Source organism: Triticum dicoccoides, chromosome 7A (genome assembly GCF_002162155.2).
Source record: "Triticum dicoccoides isolate Atlit2015 ecotype Zavitan chromosome 7A, WEW_v2.0, whole genome shotgun sequence".
Lineage (NCBI taxonomy): Eukaryota > Viridiplantae > Streptophyta > Magnoliopsida > Poales > Poaceae > Triticum > Triticum dicoccoides.
The window spans coordinates 227,749,714-227,769,988 of NC_041392.1; the positions used below are offsets into that span (position 1 = coordinate 227,749,714).

At 50.5% G+C, this 20,275-nt stretch overlaps 1 protein-coding gene across 1 annotated transcript; it reads right to left on the bottom strand.

Moving 5' to 3' along the window:
* Window positions 1-10,816: 10,816 nt before the first annotated feature.
* On the bottom strand, window positions 10,817-13,910 carry LOC119333254 (serine--glyoxylate aminotransferase). Its single transcript, XM_037606212.1, has 5 exons — window positions 13,775-13,910; window positions 12,064-12,557; window positions 11,602-11,968; window positions 11,303-11,513; window positions 10,817-11,217 (listed from the first exon to the last, which is right to left on the bottom strand). Exons 2-5 carry the CDS (start codon window positions 12,551-12,553, stop codon window positions 11,080-11,082), a joined length of 1,206 nt encoding a protein of 401 aa, XP_037462109.1. The 5' UTR covers window positions 12,554-12,557; window positions 13,775-13,910; the 3' UTR covers window positions 10,817-11,079.
* Window positions 13,911-20,275: the final 6,365 nt, after the last annotated feature.

A 20,275-nucleotide genomic window follows, 5' to 3' on the forward strand; every position in this document is an offset into this window, starting at 1 on the left:
GGGTGGCGGTGGCCGCGAGGGAGCTCGTCAGTGGCGGCGGCTCCGTTCGGTCCGGGCGAGAGAGAGGGAGCAGAGGAGAGAGGGGATGCAGCGGGGGAGGAAGAGGAGCGAGGGGACACGAGGCCTCGTCGTGGCGTCGCTAGGGAGGCCGGGGGGGGAGGGAAGCAGGAGGTGGCCGGGAAGCAGGAGGTGGCCGGGGCGCGTGGCCGCGCGCGCCGGGCGCGTGCCCGTTCTCCTGGCAGGGAGGAAGACGACAGGGGAGGGAGTGGAGATGGGCTGGGCCGCGCTGGAGGAGCTGGGCCAGGTAAGTGGGCTGAGGTGAGCGCCAGGTAGTCCTCTGCTCTGTTTTTTTTTCTGTTCTGTTTATTTTTATTTAATTTATTTTGCCACTGTTTTGAATTTAAAATAATTCAAACAATGCCTAAAACTCCTCTGAATATTTTATATTGCTAGATGGACTTTTCCAAAAGCTTATAAAATATTTCAGGGGTATTTGAAATTATATTCTAATTATATGAATATAATTCAAATTCAAGTAGCTAATTAATTAAATCCAAAGTCCCAAAAATAAATCCTTAAAAATGTTCAATATTTTGGTTGGGACCAGAACCCTTACCAAAAATTATCAAACATTTAAGAAGAGCATTTTGGAGCAATGAATGAGATTTCTAGGGTTTTTGCCCCTCTTTTATTTAAGTTTTTGAGGCTTCCAAAATTCCCTCAGTTCAAATTTTCAGAATTTAAACATGATGCACACATGAGCTAGCCTAGAGCACTACCAGCAGCTAGGGATGTGACAATCTTCTTCATCGCGTCGATCTCCTGAAGGGCCTTCTAGGCCTCGGCCTTGGCACTCTTCGCGCTCTCACGGGCCGCAACAAGCTCAGACTCTCTCGTCTTCAAGTCAAGCTCCAACGCCTCGTGCTTTGTCACGAGAGCCTGGAGCTCTTGCTGCACCTCGCCCACCCGAGCCTCGTGCCTCTCTCGCTCGGTGCGCTCCTGGGCCGCCTTTTCTTCGGCCTAGGACAGCGCTTGCTTCAGGGTCGCCACCTCGGTCGTGGCCCCTAGCAAACATACAATGATCCTGTCATTTAGCAATCGCGTCCTTTTTCTCATCTACAGACGGGGTATTACTTACCCTTGTTCTCCTCGAGCTGCCTCTTAGCAAGGCCGAGCTCCTTCTGGGACCCCTCGAGGGCCTCCTTCAGTACGGCGACCTCCGCAGTTAGTGCGGCGGACGCCAGCAGCGAAGCCTGCACATGCATATCGACATACTTATATTAGACTCCTGCAATATTATTTGATCCTCTGTTCGGCTTTTCTTTGTGAACACCGAACAAAGCATCAGGGGCTACTGTCTATGCGGTAACACTTCTACTACATTTTAAAACACTTACCTCAAAGCCTGTTAGAAGGCTAGTACAGGCTTCAGTCAATCCGCTCTTGGCGGACTGAACCTTCTAGATCACCGCACTCATTATAGTGCGGTGCTCCTCCTCGATGGAAGTGCTGCGAAGCGCTTCCAACATAGTGTCCGGCGCCTCTGGATGGGCAGAGGTCACCGGCACAGGCGTATCACCCTCCTTAGAAGGGGACCGCCTGCCCGAGCTCGGATCCGTTGGAGGGTCCGGCGCGGTGTTCGGCTGAGGGCCGAACTCAGAGCTCTCGGGGACCCCGTCCCCTCGGCTCCCGGAGTCTGGAAGGTCACCTTTAGGCGCCTCCGGGACTGTCCCCCCTCAATTCGGTGCCTCTTGAGACAGCACCTCGGCGTCTTCGGACGGATAAGGGGAGGTGGCGCTCGGGACCGGATCGCTATCCATGTCTGACAAGCCCAGGGAGCCATCCGAGGATACCTCGATATTGGCTCAGGGCGGCCTGTACAATTGAGTTCGGCATTAGGGAAAGCAATGCGACAAAGGAATCCTATGGGTTACTTTGGTATCCGAACACTTACGATCTCCCCTGGGGCTTGCCCCTGGGCAACCACTCGTCTTCACTTTCGACGGCGGCGGTGGAGCTGTCTGGAAGGAGCGTCCTTCCCTTCTTGGACCCTTCGGCCTCCCCAGTTGGGGCGGCCTTTCTTTTCTTGTCTCCCCCAGTCGGTGGGGGAGCCTCTTCTTCCTCTTCCTCGTCTTCGAGGGAAGAGTGTGCCGCAGAATCATCGGACGGTGAGTCCGACGATGCCTGGCGTCGGGAACTCTTTCGAGCTCCCTTGGCCTTCTTGGTCTTCTCCGGCACCTTATAAGGGGCCGGAGTCAGCATCTTCGTTAGAAGAGCGTCTGCGGGGCCTTCAGGCAAGGGAGCCGGACAGTCGATCTGTCCGGCCATTCTCTGCCAGTCCTGTTAACGACACGGGAATTTAGATCCCGCGCAGAGTCAATCTGTATAGAAAACAAGTATCCTATAAAAGGTAAAACAGCTTACCGCATTGGCTTGGCACTTCACGCTGAATCCGCGATCCTCAATAATGGGAGGAGGGACCGCGGCGCCCTTGAACAGCACCCTCCAGGCATCTTCATGAGTCGTGTCGAAGAGCCTGTTCAGAGTTCGGTGCTGCGCCGGATTGAACTCCCACAAGGTAAACTCCCGTTGTTGGCACGGGAGTATCCGGCGGACGAGCATAACCTGGACTATGTTAACAAGCTTGAGCTTCTTGTCCATCATGTTCTGAATACATGACTGGAGTCCGGTCAGCTCTTTTGAATTACCCCAGGACAGGCCCTTCTCTTTCCAGGAGGTGAGCCGCATGGGGATGCCAGATCGGAACTCGGGGGCCGCTACCCATGCGGGGTCATGCGGCTCGGTGATATAGAACCATCCCGATTGCCACCCCTTTATGGTGTCCACGAAGGTGCCCTCGAGCCATGTGATGTTGGGCATCTTGCCCACCATGGCGCCTCCGCACTCCGCCTGGCGGCCGCTCACTACCTTCGGCTTGACGTTGAAGGTCTTCAGCCATAGGCCGAAGTGGGGCTTGACACGGAGAAAGGCCTCGCACACGATGATAAACGCCGAGATGTTGAGGATGAAGTTCGGGGCCAGATCGTGGAAATCCAGGCTGTAATAAAATATGAGCCCCCGGACGAAGGGATGGAGAGGGAATCCCAGTCCGCGGAGGAAATGGGTGAGGAATACCACCCTCTCATGGGGCTCGGGGGTGGGGATGAGCTGTCCCTCATCTGGGAACCGGTGCGCGATGTCGTCGTGCAGGTATTCGGCTCTCCTCAGTTTCTTGACGTCTCCCTCCGTGACGGAGGAGACCATCCACTTGCCTCCCGCTCCGGACATGGTTGGAGAAGGTTGAGATGGAAGTGAGGACTTGGGCGCTAGAGCTCGAGTATGCGGGAGCGGATAAGCAGAGGAGGAAGAAGGCGTGGATAGAAAGGTGAATCCTTATCCCTTTATATGGGCGGACAAAATTAAACGTCCCCACTTGCCTAGTAAAACTCGCTTATCCCCCAAGCGCCGCAATTGATGGCGAGGTTAGGTTACCCACGCCCGTATTGATGAGAATCCCATAATAAGGGGACACGATCTCTGCTTTGACAAGACGTGTCGAAAAATTGCCTCGCGTTATGTGCGGGGCTCGCTAAAAGAAACGGTTCGAATAGTCACCGGGCCATGACATGACGTCATGTTGCCAAAACAAGCTAGCGGATCAAATCTGCGAAAACGTTATTCTCTCTGCGGTGGAATGTGGAATTTGTTTTGCAAGGTCGGACACTATCCTCGTATTCAACTTCTTCTGTAATGTATTCGGAGAAGGAACCCGCCTTGCAATGCCGAAGACAACTGCGCGCCAGACTCATCGTCATTGAAGCCTGGTTCAGGGGCTACTGTGGGAGTCCTGGATTAGGGGGTCTCCGGACAGCCGGACTATCTCCATTGGCCGGACTGTTAGACTATGAAGATACAAGATTGAAGACTTCGTCTCGTGTCCGGATGGGACTCTACTTGGCGTGAAAGGCAAGCTAGGCAATACGTATATGGATATCTCCTCCTTTGTAACCGACCTTGTGTAACCCTAACCCTCTCCGGTGTCTATATAAACCGAAGGGGTTTTAGTCCGTAGGACAACAATCACAGCATACAATCATACCATAGGCTAGCTTCTAGGGTTTAGCCTCTCTGATCTCGTGGTAGATCTACTCTTGTAACACCTATATCATCAATATCAATCAAGCAGGACGTAGGGTTTTACCTCCATCAAGAGGGCCCGAACCTGGGTAAAACTTCGTGTCCCTTGTCTCCTGTTACCATCCGGCCTAGACGCACAGTTTAGGACCCCCTACCCGAGATCCTCCGGTTTTGACACCGACAGTGGGTTTATGGTACCGGCGAAAGTTGTGCAGTACTAGAGAGGCTAGCAATGGTGGAAGGGTGAGAGTGCGTATAATCCATGGACTCAACACTAGTCATAAAGAACTCACATACTTATTGCAAAAATTTATTAGTCATTGAAACAAAGTACTACGCGCATGCTCCTAGGGGGATAGATTGGTAGGAAAAGACCATCGCTCGTCCCCGGCCGCCACTCATAAGGAAGACAATCAATAAACACCTCATGCTCCGACTTCGTTACATAACGGTTCACCATACGTGCATACTACGAGAATCACAAACTTCAATACAAGTATTTCTACAATCCACAACTACTCACTAGCATGACTCTAATATCACCATCTTTATATCGCAAAACTATTGCAAGGAATCAAACATATCATATTCAGTGATCTACAAGTTTTATGTAGGATTTTATGACTAACCATGTGAATGACCAATTCCTGTCATCTCTCTAAATAGATATAAGTGAAGCAAGAGAGTTTTAATTCTTTCTACAAAAGATATGCCCATACTCTAACAAATATAAGTGAAGCAAAAGAGCATTCTACATATGGCGGCTGTCTAAGTGAAGAGAAACAGGCAATCCAAACTTCAAATGATATAAGTGAAGCACATGAAGCATTCTATAAAGCCATACTCAAAAGATATAAGTGAAGTGCAAAGAGCATTCTATAAATCAACCAAGGACCATCTCATACCAGCATGGTGCATAAAAGAAAAGTAAAAACCTAAATGCAAAAGACGCTCCAAGACTTGCACATATCGCATGAACGAAACGAATCCGAAAACATACCGATACTTGTTGAAGAAAGAGGGGATGCCTCCCCAGCATCCCCAAGATTAGACGCTTGAGTCTCCTTGAATATTTACTTGGGTGCCTCGTGCATCCCCAAGCTTGAGCTCTTGCATCTCTTCCTTCTTCTCACATCGAGACCTTCTCGATCACCGAACACTTCATCCACACAAAACTCCAACAGAAAACTCGGTAAGATCCGTTAGTATAATAAAGCAAATCACTACTCTAAGTACTGTTGCAAACCAATTCATATTTTGTTTTTGCATTGTGTCTACTGTAATATAACTTTTTCATGGCTTAATCCACTGATATAAATTGATAGTTTCATCAAAACATGCAAACTATGCATAAAAAACAGAATATGTCTAGAACAGAACAGTCTGTAGCAATCTGAACATTCACCATACTTATAATACTTGAAAAATTCTGCCAAAATTAGGAAAAATAAACAATTTGTACAGAAAGACAGTGCAAAAATAATCAGAACCATTTGACATTCCAACTAAAAATGTAAAATCGCGCACTACAGCCAAAGTTTCTGTCCTGCACCGTACAAACCATCAAGCAAATGTAAACATCCTAAAGGCAAACCTTGGCACATTATTTTTATAATACGATGACATTGTACAAGGGGATAATTATTTTTGTTGAAAAGTTTCTGTAATCAAGATTCACAAAGTTGTCGTGAGCATGAACAAAGTTCAAGGAGCTCTCCCACTTCAACAATGCTTGTCTTTCTCACTTTCACTTTCTTTTTTGAAAAAGTTTTGGGTTCCCCTCTTTATTTTTGTTGTTTTTAAACTATATGAAAGCACTCAACAGAAATAAATGACTCTCTAAAACTTCCGGGTTGTCTCCCTGGCAGCGCTTTTTTTAAAGCCATTAAGCTAGGCATATAGTGCTCAAGTAATGAATCCACCCGGATCCCAAGGTATATCAAAGCCAATTTTAATTAACAATGATTTGTAATTTAGTGGTGAGCACAAGGTAACATATATCATGTAATGACGAAGTCTAACTCTATTCCTATGCATCGGCATGTCATAAAAGAACAATTCATGCACACAAAGTAAAGGCCAATGCATAGTATAAACAGTTTCTTGCAATTTTATCATATTGGAAACATAGAGAGGTGGAGATATAGTTCCTCTCTCATAATAATTGCAAGTAGGAGCAGCAAGCACATGCATATTATATTCATCAAAATCATCATGTGCAACGGTAAAAGGCAACCCATCAATATAATCCTTAATAAAAGCAAACTTCTCTGATATAGTGTAATCGGGAGAATTCAAAAAGATAATAGGACTATCATGCGTGGGTGCAATAGCAACAATTTCATGTTTAACACAAGAAACTATAGCAAGTTCATCTCCATAAGCATAATTCATATTGGCATCTTGGCCACAAGCATAGCAAGCATCATCAAAAAGGGATATTTCAAAAGAATCAATGGGATCATAATAGTCATCATAGCAATCATCCTTCGGTAAGCACGAAGGGAATTTAAACAATGTATGAGTTGAAGAGTTACTCTCATTAGAAGGTGGACACGGGTAGCTAATCCGCTCTTCCTCCTTTTGTTCTTCGTTCTCCTCATCATCTTTTTCATCCAATGAGCTCACAATTTCATCAATTTCTTCTTCCATAGACTCCTGCAAAATATTAGTTTCTTCTTGGGCAGCGGAGTACTCCTCAATATATTGTTTAACATAGGCATTAGAAGCATAATTCTCATAACAATATTCAAGTATAGCAAAAATTTCAGATTTGTAAAGAGTAGCATCATACTTTTCAATCAAAGAAGCAATTTCAAAAGCACCCTTAAAAGCAACAAATTCTTCAATTTGTTGATCATTAGCATACGAAGATACGATTCCATTTAATCACTAAACTCACATTGGTAGGGAAGGTGTTTCTTAGGGTTTTCAGAACAACAAGTAAAATCATAATAATAGCATAAATTCCAAGCATAGCATTGCATAGTATTAATTTGATGCTGTAAAAGTTTCCCTTTTCGAGATATACGGTGTCGCACATAACAAGCATGCTCATCTAAAGGTTTGCCCTCAACTAAGCTAGTTGGGGTTTCAGCACGAGTACATAGGGATCGAAGATGATCCAAGTAATAAGCTTCAGCAGTGTGATAGATTTTGATTGGTTCTTCAACCATTGGTTCAGTAGGTACAACTAATTTTTTTTGGTATTTTGCGTTTCCTACCCATAACTAAAGATAGGAAACAACTAAGAACAGCAAATAAAAATTACTTAGTAATAAAGCAAACAAGCACACACGAGAATATTCACCCCACGCTATTGCTCCCCGGCAACGGCGCCAGAAAAAGGTCTTGATAACCCACAAGTATAGGGGATCGCAACAGTTTTTGATAAGTAAGAGTGTCGAAACCAACGAGGAGCTAAAGGTAGAACAAATATTCCCTAAAGTTCTTTCGACCACCGATACAACTCTACGCACGCTTGACGTTCGCTTTACCTAGAACAAGTATGAAACTAGAAGTACCTTGTATGTGTTTTTGGGTAAGCATGCAAGAAAGTAAATAGCACGTAAATAAAAGCTAGGGGCTGTTTAGATAAAGACACAACTAAATTAGTTTTAGTAGAGAGCTTTTGTCAACAAGAAAGTTATTTGTCCCTAGGTAATAACTAGACCGGTAATCATTATTGCAATTTTATTTGAGGGAGAGGCATAAGCTAACATACTTTCTCTACTTGGATCATATGCACTTATGATTGGAACTCTAGCAAGCATCCGCAACTACTAAAGATTCATTAAGGTAAAACCCAACCATAGCATTAAAGTATCAAGTCCCCTTTATCCCATACGCAAACAACCTACTTACTCGGGTCTGTGCTTCTGTCACTCACGCCACCCACCATAAGCAAATCATAAGCATATTGCAAACCCTACAGCGGGAATCCCTCACGCTTGTGCGACACGGAGAGCACCATAGGACAGCACCAATAATAAAACATACAACTCAAACCAATCACGATCATCAAATAGCCATTAGGACAAAATAGATCTACTCAAACATCATAGGATAGCCATACATCATTGGGAAATAATATATAGCGTTGAGCACCATGTTTAAGTAGAGATTACAACGGGTAAGAGAGAGGTTACACCGCTGCATAGAGGGGGGAAAGTTGGTGATGATGGCGGTGAGGTTGTTGGTGAAGATGGCGGTGATGATGATGGCCCCGGCAGCGCTCCGACGCCACCGGAAGCAAGGGGGAGAGGGCCCCCTTCTTCTTCTTCTTCCTTGACCTCCTCCCTAGATGGGAGAAGGGTTTCCCCTCTGGTCCTTGGCTCCCATGGCGTGGGAGGGGTGAGAGCCCCTCCGAGATTGGATCTGTCTCTCTGTCTCTCTCTGTTTCTGCGTTCTCCATGGCTCTGTTTCACCGTTTCGTGTATATATGGAGATCCGTAACTCCGATTGGCCTGAAACCTTCACCGTGATTTTTTTCGAATATTAGCTTTCTTGCGCCAAAAGAAGAGTGTCAACCGCCTTACGGTGGGCTCACGAGGGTAGGGGCGTGCCCAGGGGGGCAGGCGCGCCCCCTGCCTCGTGACCACCTCGGGCACTGGTTCGCGTTGATTTTCCTTCCAAATTTTCCATATTTTTCAAAAATAAGCTCCGTCCGTTTTTATCCCGTTTGGACTCCGTTTGATATGGATATTCTGCGAAACCAAAAACATGCAACAGACAGGAACTGGCACTGGGCACTGGATCAATATGTTAGTCCCAAAAATAATATAAAAAGTTGCCAAAAAGTATATGAAAGTTGAATAATATTGGCATGGAACAATCAAAAATTATAGATACGACGGAGACGTATCAGTGCCTACAACCCCGACGAGACCCAAAGTCAGGATGGTCGCGCCCAGTTCGTTGCCGATGAAGAGGCCGACGACCGTGCTGACTACGACCATGGTGACTCGTGGCATGAAGACGATGACATCTATTGCGAAGGTGATGGTGATGAAGAAGAAGGCAATGACATTGATATTGGTGGCGAGCCATTGTTCATCGACGAGCTCACCCAAAGAGCGGAAGCACAAAAGAGGAGGAAGAGCATTCGCACGGGTTCATATACCCAAGATGAGGACAAGTTGATTTGCCAATGTTGGAAGAAGATTAGCCAAAATCCAAAGACCGGCGCGCAACAAAAGGGTCTTGTTTTTTGGATGAGAGTCCACACAACATTCCATGAAAGGAACATGTTTGAGCCCTACCAAATCACAAGCAACCGTGGCATCACCTCGATTCAAAAGAGGTGGTTGTTCATCCAACAAGAGTGTAACAAGTATTGCGCCGCATTTGAGAGCGTTGAAGGACAGCCGGTGAGTGGTCTCGGCGTTGGGGACTTGGTATGCTCTCCTCATCCTAGTCCTTTCCTTACTACGGCCATGAGACTTCGGCCTTGTATATGTTTGCATGTTCAATTGTTGTTGATCATGTGGTGTAGGCATTTCAATCTTTGGAAGCATTCAAGGCCCGACACAATGACAAGCCATTCACTCTTACGCATTGTTGGACGATCATCAACAATTACCCCAAGTTCAAGGATCAATATAGTGAACTTCAAAGGAAGAGAGGCAAGAAGACGACCAAGTTCACCGGAGGTGGAGATGGCGAGGCGTTGAAGAGGCCGAGGGGCAAGACCAACTCCAAGGTGGACGACATACGTGATGCCTCATCCATGGCCTTGCGTGCGACTTTGCATGGCATGCTGTCTCAAAAGGATGTGAGGGACGAGAAGAAGCGGCAAAGTAAGGACGAGCAAATGAAGCAATACCTAGAGCTTCAAAGGAAGAAGCTTGAGATAGAGGAGGCGGCCAAGAGGAGGAAGATCGACATGGAGGAGGCGTCCCGGCAAATGCAGCTCGACATCGAGGCCGCCAATGTCTTGGCCAGGCAGCGGCAGCTCGACATCAAGGCCACCAATGTTGCAACCAAAGCAAATGAGGTGGCCCTTGCGATCATGAGCGTGGACTTGACCAAGATGAGCGAGAAGATAAGGAGCTGGTTCGAGGCCAGGCAGAAGGAGATGTTTGACGCCGACGACCTAAACTAGGTCGTCCGATCGGCCGTGGCCGTTCTTTTTGGAGGCTGACATGGGTGCCGCCCGCCCGCTGGACCGTTGGCTGTGTGCCGGCGAAAAACACATTTATTTTGGAGGCTGCTTGTGTTGCCGGCGAACAAAACTATTCATTTTGAAGGCTGGTTGTGTTGCCGGCAAGGATACATTGGCCGTTGGCTATGTTGCCGGCGTGAACTAGGGCCGCTGGCCTGAACCAGGACTTGGTATTTGAAATGTTGTTCTTTTTTTGAAATGGAGGCGGACAAGATGGGGCCAAAGGATGCGGCCGCGCGTTGGGTGTACGGCCATCGCATTTTAGGACACGTCCGGACATGACTCCATCGCCTTACCCAAATAGACATAATCCGGACAAAGCTGACGTCCGTTTGAAGTCGCGCGGTGGAGTTGGCCTTACCGTCGCACGGGTGGGGTGCACGTGATTTTTGTACCAAGCTGCTGCCTGGATTTCTTCGGTGATGGATGACGCGCTATGTAGTTCAGTGGTTATAAAACTATAAACAGCTTATGTACAGTAGCAGGAAACAGAGTAGATCAATCAGACAATACCAATTACCAAGCCTAGCCATCTAAAAGAGGCACATGATGTAATATTAATCCGGGTTCAATTTCCTTTAATTAAAGCTTCAGTTGACGAAATTATACTCCTTTAGCACAGATGGGTGTGTGAAAATTAACTTTACATACAGAGAGTATAACCAGAGCCAGTAGTGTACTACGCCTGCATGCTCTGCTCCCGGAGCAGGGCACCGTACGATGTTTGTTCTTCTTCTTCTTCTTCTCGCGACCCCCTTGCCTTCGTGCGTGGGTTTTGCTCAGATCCTGGAGGGGATGAGGGGCGTGGAATTCGAGAGGTACGCCGCGGCGGCCGCCACGCCGCTGCCGAGCTTCACCGGGTACCCGATGTCCTTGAGCACCATCTCCACCCCGCCGAGGCAGCCCAGAAGTTGCAGCTGCAGCAAAGACGGCAAAGCACGCGTTGGTCATCGGCGATGCAGATCGCAAGCGGTTTCTACGGCGACGTGCGTGCGTACGTACCTCGTTGAGGTGGCCGAGGTGGCCGATCCTGAAGACCTTGCCGGCGACCTTGTTCAGCCCGAGCCCGAGGCTGAGGTTGTACCGCTTCCACGCGTGCTTCACGATCTCGGAGCTGTCGATGTACGGCGGCACGACGACGGCGGTGACCGTGTCGCTGAAGTTCTCCTCCTTCGCAGTGCAGTTCTTGAGCCCCCACGCCGCCACCGCCAGCCTGGTTCAGATTCATCCATTTTTCGTCAAGCCGTCATGCAGGCAGAGACAGACAAGAATTGGTGGAGCAGGTTACTACGTAGGAGTACCTTGTTGCGGTGCCGAGGCGTGTGTGCCTCTTGATGACATTGTCGAGGCCCTCCTCGAAGAGGAGGTCGAGGCCGGCGCGGAGGCCGTAGAGGAGCTGGATGGAGGGCGTGTAGGGCCAGTAGGTGCCCATCTTGTAGAACTTGAGGTAGTCCTTCCAGTCGAAGAAGACGCGCACCGACTTGGCCGTCTTGGCCGCCTCCAGCGCCTTGGGGCTGGCGCACACGATGCCCAGCCCCGTCGGCAGCGACAGCGCCTTCTGCGACCCCGTCAGCGCCACGTCCACGCCCCACTCGTCCATGCGGAAGTCCAGCGCGCAGATGGACGACACCCCGTCCACCAGCAGCAGCGCCGGGTGCCGGTACGCATCTGCATCATATATACATATCATCATCCACACGTAAGCATATCAATCAAGATCGATGCATGCATGCAAGAGGTGGCAAGATTAGCTTGGGACGGACCGAGGAGCTTGCGGACGGCGTGGAGGTCGTTGGTGACGCCGGTGGCGGTCTCGTTGTGGACGATGCAGATGGCCTTGATGGTGTGCTGCGAGTCAGTGCGGAGCTTGGACTCGAGGGCGCCGAGGTCGGCGCCGTAGCCCCAGTCGGACTCCACCACGTCCACGCTGAAGCCGAGGCGCTGCTGCTGGTCGATCCACAGCAGGCTGAACTGCCCCAGCGAGAAGGACACGATCCGGTCCCCCGGGGAGAGCGTGTTGGTGAGCGCGCTCTCCCAGGCGCCGGTGCCAGTTGTGGGGAAGAGGAAGGGGGTGCCGGTGGTGGTCTTGAAGATCTTCTTCACGTCCTCCAGCAGGGTCTTGGTGAGGGCCGGGATCGCCGGCGAGCGGTAGTCCTCGTTCTGCCGGCTCATGGCGCGGATCACCTGGTCCGGGATGTTCACCGGCCCAGGGACGAACAGGTGGTTCCGGCCTGGCCCATTCATGTAGTCCATCTTGCTGCGATGCGGACAGTAGAGTAGAAACCAAAAACACGGGCTCTGTGGTTAAAATCAACAGAAAATCCTGGAAACAACGGGCTGAATCTATTTTCCTGGTCTATCTGCTCATTTTCATTTTTACTGTTAGCAGCGCAAGCTATCTCAAAAAAAAATGTTAGCAGTGCAAGCGGCAGCGACCACTGTTTTAGGTCATTTTAAGACTTTGTAGTGTGTTTGCAGCAGTATGCTATTTTTGCTTGTTTTGTTCTGTTTTTTCTTGATAGTCGAATTCGAGCTGTTTTCCGGATTGTACGGGAAAAATTATGCTCATTTTCATGCTAACCTAGAGCCCGTTTTCAAATAGATGGCCTAAAAATCATTTCACCGCTTTGATCTTATTGTAGCACTTTCTACTTTATCCAGAAAGTTAAGTCATCTTGTAAAAAATATCGTTTAATCTTTGCGACGTCTACAATATTTAATTAGAAAACCTGTTTATTTACCTATCGTTCTTAGACTAAAACAATATTTCCCATAAAATCTAAGAATGTTATCAATCAATGTTTCTCTATAAAAAAACATTTCTCACAGAAGCATAGCAAAATGACCCCCGAAAAGAAAACTTAGTAGAATACCAATCACTGTCTTTTTTTTTGAGAACTATTCATCTGTCTCGTAATATAAAAACATTTTTAACATTAAACTAGTGTCAAAAATGTTCTTATATTTTGAGACAGAAAAAGTACCAATCACTACCTTAAGAGTAAGTATAACAGTACTCTTGCCATCTCCCAAATTAAGAAGACGAGGGCTACTTGGACACTCAGGCGGTAGTGGTAAATAAACTACTCAAGGAAGCCTTAATAAGTGTTCTAAACGAGCCTAGAACGAAAGGTTAAGCTGCACGCACGCAAAAGCCTGTGACCTGGCACACTGCCGGCGTGCTTATCTGGACGACAGTACTCAGAAAGAGGAGAACCAACCAACCAATCAAGTCATACGCAAGCTATTCCTCTCCGTTAAATCAAACTCCTGCGAGCTTCGCCGAGCAATACTCCGTACTAGAAAAGTACTGTATTTGCAACCTCCGGCTACTAGAAGAAAATCGGTATTACTGGGCGGAAAAGCCTAGCCGCTAGAGTTTCGGTAAGACGGCAATGATCATCAGCCGGCAAATACAAGTACGTATAATTCATCAAAGGGAAGTGTTAGACAGACGGAGAAGCGCGCGTGTACCTTTTTCTCGCCGATGAGCAGGGGAGGAGCCGCGGTAATACGTGCGAAGGAGAGGAGGATAGGATGGACGGAGGCTATATAGGAGCCATGGCGGCCAACGGGCAGGGCCTCCGTGGGGCCCACCGGGCGTGCTGCGTGGCAGATAAGGCGGCCTGCCATGAGGCCCTCAGAGCTCGCCCCATGGAGTGGCACTCCTCCTTCCGCGGTGAAGCTGATGTGATCCCTTCCCTTCCCTGGTCTGACGACGACATGTATGGCTTGTGAGATGACTCATCGTAATCGACCCGCGTTCGTAGAAATGGAAGAGTATATTCTCCCAACTTCACTTCAAGAGCAATTAATCTTCCTTTGGCCGCAGTGTAGCTTGTACTCCTATCCAGTAGTGCAATTTCTGAACCACCATGGAGTGGAATAGTGGCTAGCATGTGCAGTTAGGACATCTTCAATACCAACTCTCAAGCCATCCGCAACTGTTCAAACCGCGTGGCTTGGACGTGTTGTGTCATCGAACGCTGGTCCGAATTGATCCGCTCGATGGTCTGGATTCATTATTCTCCAAAACCGGAGACAAGCTAGGGGCTTTGCGGGCGTCTGGACAACAGCCACGCCCGTGTCTGACTAACCTGGTCCATAAAAAAACCCTCCCTCGCCCGCGCGCTTTCCGCCCGAAATAGTCGGCGCCGCTCCAGAGCGCCAGTGCCGCATTCATGTCGGGCCAAAGCGGCACGACCTCTCACTGATGCCAGCATTGAAGCGGCGTGCCGGCGACTACTCCGCGTTCAAACGACACCGTGTCGGTCCGTCGCCTCTACATTAATGATATGCGGTTGCCGAGGAACCTACTCTGGCGCTACCCGTCCGTCCGTCTGCCGCCTACCATTAACCTCACCACCGCGTCCCATTGCCGTATGTCCGCTATATAAACTCTATCCCCGGCTATAGCCGGAGTCATCCTCCTCTGGTCCCTTTCTCCTCTCCGCAGCAGCCCGTCATGGCCTCCTCGCGCTCCAAAGCCCTTTGGGACACCCTCTCATTGGAGCAGAAGAAGGAGATGGCCGCTATTGCTGCCGGCTGGCAGGTCGGCCAGCAGACGACGACCGGCGACACCCCAATGGAGGACGAGACGGCGCCACCCTCCTCGTCGGTGCATGCGGACCTCACCATCGACGAGTCTGGTGCGCACTACACGGACATGCTGCGGGAGGAGGAGGAGGCCAAGTTCCGGCAGACGCTGCCGACCAGGCCTACTACCTCCGCCTCCTTGAGGAGCACCGGCGTGCGGAGGAGCTGCTCACCACCAGCACATCCATCGTGCCTGACGTGGACGTGCCCGAGCAGGAGACGTTGCTCGAGTCCTACCACTCTGCCCGCGAGATTCGCCGCGAACGCTGACGGTATCGCCAATGTTAGGCGGAGTTAGAAGCCGCCTACAGGGAGTTCGACGAGGCGACGGATGAGGTGTGGGGCAAGAGCGACGAGGAGGAAGACATCATCAGCTCCGCCACGGCCGCGCCCTGTCGTCACGAGCACGAAGCCGGCAGTGCCCCGTCGTCACGACCACGAAGCCGGCACGTCCGCGGGCGCTGCCGGCAACGAGAAAGAGTAGTGCATGGTAGGTCGCCGCCGCTCAGGCCTAAAGAAGGCCACCGCTCCTCCCCTCCCGTTGAAGCCAACCTTGGTGGGCTGAACATCATCGGTCGATTAGCTGCATGGCGGTGACATTGGAGCCAGACAACTTTACTTCCCGAGGCTCCGGAGTTGGAGGTTATGGAGGCAGAGATCGAGAGCACCAAGGCGGAACTGAAGAAGGCAAAGCTTCAGTTCTCGGGGGTCATAGCCGGACATGGGAAATAGGCGCTCACGATCATTTAGATTAGGTTTAGAGTAGGGTCGAGTCTGATTTATATGAAAAATATAATGAATTTTGTCTGGTTTATAGGAAAAATGTCTGAATAGTAATGAATGCGCTCCGCTTTGTATGAAAATCCACCGTATTTGCATCAATTTCGTCTATTCTGTTGAACTGTGTTTGAAATGTATGCGGGCAGCACTGAATGGCCGTCTCTCTAAGATTAGTGTTTACGGATTGGTCCCTATCCGTGGACAAATTTGTGGGTCTTATGCCATTTTATCTGTACCATTGTACCAACATGCCCCGAAATCACTGGAGTACAACAACCTGGCTTGGATACATGAATCTATGTCTGTGTCATCGTATCTACAGGAAATGGACTGGTCCACGTGTAAAATTGCTGCCCCAGAATGCAGTCCAGTGCATTGGATTTGGATCGCCTAAAGGAAATATCTTTTTGTTCAGCACATGGAGCTCTGGGATAAAATGACACGTTAACTCGACTCCAACCGGAGCCAATCTGCAAGCCACGGGCGTAGATGCGCCCACGTCGGCCTCTGGGCAGGATGTTATCGCTTCATCTCTGCTTTGCGGTGTCCGTGGAAACCCAACAGAAATTTTGGATCTCTGAGTTTTCATCTTTAAAGACTAGAGACAAATGGGAAAATCAGTAGCGGCTGCGTAGCAGGAAAATGCAAATGCAGGGGAAGGTCGTAGCTAGGGCAGGTGAAATGAGCTGTGTTGAGGACGGACTTGAGAGTCGGAGCACAAGGTTGGAACTTGGAAGTATCTCCGCTGCCTGCTTGACTGTGTTGTCTGCTCTGCCGCAGGTGAGATAAAACTGCACACTTGAATAAGATTTTTTTTTCTTGTACGACTCTATTAAATAATGTAGGCCATTCATCCCAAGATTGAGGTTTCTCCGTACAAAGCTAGAAATAAAGTTCGATGGTGTCATGCCGATGGCAGTGGGGCTAGAGCATCGGACTTGGCAAATCTGACCCTCAAATGCACATGGACGCGTCTGGGCACGTTCGCAGGCACTGACCGGGCACTCCTTAAAAAATTGTAATCCATATCTAAACACCTCAATTAACATTCTTAAATCCATAAAAACTCATGCAACTACGTCGACGCACACGCATCGTCCGGCTACTCCATCCCACTACACTAAATATGCCATCGGATTACCAAAATTTGACATGTTTGGCTATGGTGGAGTTCATCCACGGTTGCCCTTACCCTTGCCGGCGCCCTTGCCGGTCTTCTCGCAGAAATACCGTCGATGACGCGGTACGGATCGAGCCGGATCTGCTCGTTGCCGGAGCTATCCTCGGCGTCGTTGTCCTCCTCCTCCTCCTTCGATGGAAGTCCGACCATGGCACGGACAGCCCGATTCTACTCTCGGGCGAGGGCGCGCGTTTCCTCTGTAGTCGTTTCTTCATAATGCAGGCGTTGATGGCTTCCTCCTCTGCGACCGCCCGCACCGCCGCATCAGCCACCTCCGCCGCCGCCATTTCCGCCGCGATCCGGGCCTTGCCGGCCCTTATCCTCCTCTTCCTTATCCTCTTCTTCCCATGGCGGGCCGTTCGTTCCCGATGGGACTCATACTCTGCCCGACCGATGATGGGGAATGACAGATGTTTCGACCAGGCCCGCGAGGATCGAGCACCAGAGGACCCGAGCGCCCGGTGAGCCGACGCTATGGCATCGCGGCGGACGGATCCGTCCGTCGGTCGGGCGATGTCCTTCTGAGAGAGGCGGAGTGCAATGACACCCCAGTCACGGATCCAGACTGGTCGGAGTCTGATCCGTTGCCTGCCATGGCGGAGAAGACCGGAAACCGCCGGAGGTGAGCTCGGGTGGCGGAGAGGAGTGGAGGGGAGGGAGTGAAGTGGCTAGGATTTGCTCCGGTGAGAGGATGGGGATGAATGTAAGTGGGGTTGGGTGGGCCAGCATGGGCCGAGTCCGACATGGCGGGCGTTCCCGGACGCCTCCATATCCACCCTATATTTGGCTGGATATGGGGGGTGCCGGTCAGCTCGGACGTTCGAGGGCCATTTAAGGGGGCCGTCTGGGTCAAAAAATCGTGACCGGGCAGTGACTGATCGGTCCGCCCGAAGATAGAAGACAAGTTTGAGAGGTCCGGTTGTAGATACTCTATCTTTAATAAATAATATTGTTTAGTACTAAATTAATGAAAGATATCCTAATTCCCCTGGGGTCAATTGACCCCAATACCTATTTTTGCATGATAATACGTGTCTCATTAATAAAATAAAGATTCAATTACAAGGCACGTAAACATCGACGTTACAGGACTGAAAAGATAGGATAATCCTATGCAAAAAACCAGCGACTGTCCCTCTCCACTAAGGAAAAGGAGACAGATCACCTCTTCACACGAGCTCGACGCGGCTCCATCGCCGATCAGCAGCTTTACGGACCTCCAAAGTAGTTTGCTTGAAGCAAAACAATTGCCGTTGAAAGAATCAGACCGGGGCAACATGTCCCCGGACACACAATCGAACTCCAGAACTGACACCCCCACACGACTATGACGCCGAAGGAGGAAACCAAAACTGTCAGCCTTCAACCACAAACCCAACACAAGATACACCATCTTCCAGCTGTCACTTGCGTAGACAACCGTCTGCACATACTCCTGGACGACAAAACCTTCCTGCTCCACCATGACGTCGGAGATAACGCTGTAGCAACGGGGATAGAGCAGAAGGAGAGACATACCTGATGGAGTCACCGCCACCGCCTCGCCGACACCATCCATGAACCCTAACGTCGCCGATCTGAAGGATCGGCAAACACACGATGCCATCAACTCCGAGACGCCGCCATGTTGAGCACCGTCAGTGTGGGAGTAAAGTTGAGGCAAATTTATTCGCCCGGGCGCCGCTCCCACCACCCCAACGACGCACCACGACCTACAAATCCAAACCCTAACTACAGAGCGGAGAAACGGTGTCCCCCTTCCCTCCTGCTGCCGGAGCAGCAGCCAGAGGAAGAGGGGGCCAACGTCCTGGCCGGTGGAGATCGGTGAAAGAAGATCCACCTTCCTAGTCGCCTGGTTGTGGCGATGGCTAGGGCAGGGGAAAAACGCCTACTATACGGCCTGCACGGCCGCACTAAGCCTATAGGGCAGTGATCTACGCCGGCGCACCGGCCCAACGGTTGGGCCGGTCCAGCCCCAGCCGTCAGATCAGGTCCCCTACATCGTCAGATCCGTTCCTCCCCTCACCTCCTTCTTCAACCTCCCGCACGGGAAAAGGACGGGCCCCCTTGTGCGCGTCGACGCCCCAGCACACGCCGACCGCCTCGCCTCGTCTCCTCACCGCCAGTCGCCCTCGCCGCCGGTCGCCTATGGTCGCCGTCCTCGCCGCTGGTCGCCCGCCCTCACCTATGTCGTCTTCGTGTGTTTCTGAAACCTCCATGGATGCAGCAGCGTGCGGCCATGGTTACGGCCGGTCGAGGTTGCAGCCCACCGCGAGCCCGTAGCAGCTCGCCGGCGACTGGTTGCACCATCCGCCCCTGCTCCCCCTGTGCTGGATCTCATCGCCGGAATTCACAGAAACCCACCACCGGCATCTGGCCGTCGTGAGAAAATGGATGTAGCAAAAACTGTGGACGGTAGTAGCAAAAAACCACATGGTTGAAGCAGAAATGTCGCACGGTCGTAGCAAAAAGAAAAATGCCGGTTCCAACACAAAAACAATGTAGCATATCCAGATGATGGTTCCAGCATCACCACCGTCCATGTCGTAGCTCGCCATGCGCCCATTGTAGCACCGCCACACAGCTTCATCTTCGCCGGCCGCCGTTGCTAGTTAGTTGTTTTCTGTTTGAAGCTTTTCTAGAACCGGGTTGTAGCTTTTCTCGTCACCGGTTGCAGCTTTTTGCGCTGCGCGGTGGCCGACTCGAGCTACCCCATATCTAGTTGAAGCTTTTTCTAAAGCCGGATGTAGCTTTTTTGGTTGCCGGATGTAGCATTTTTGAGTACTGGTTGCAACTCTGATGCATGTCCATCGAAACTCATTCTTTCTCTGGTTCCAGCAAAATTGTCACCGGTCGTAGCATTTGGCTTTGACGGTTGTAGCTTCTATGTGCACCGGTTGTAACACCTGTTTTATCTTGTCCATGTAGAAATAATGGCGCATGTAGCACTTTATGTCTCTGGTTGCAGCTTCGACCAGTGCCGTTAACAGCTTCGTCGTAGCCGGATGAAGCATTCCCGTGCAGCACGTCGGCTTCTGCTGGTTCGCCGGCATATGGCGCCCTTGGCAGCACCGGCCATGGGCGGCAGAAACAGCAGCATCGCGTGCACTCCTCAAATAACAGTCGCTCGTAGCAAACCATCATGCAAGGCTCCGCCGTGGCCGCTCCACATCTACTAGGCTCACCGGCTCAGTTCCAAGCAAAATGTGCGTCGCAGCGGCGGTCATGGTGGCCGCGCAGGCAGGGGATGGAGCAGTAGCTCCCGGCCGTGGCCGAGGCCGTCGAGGATCTGGTGCGCGGGATGGAGGCCGACAGCAGCGAGCTCCGCCTCACGCCCTTCCTGTGCTCCTCGCCGTCCGGTAGAGCAGTGTTGCAACATCTCGCCGGCCGGTGGTAGCACTTTGTCGCCGGCTAGGGGT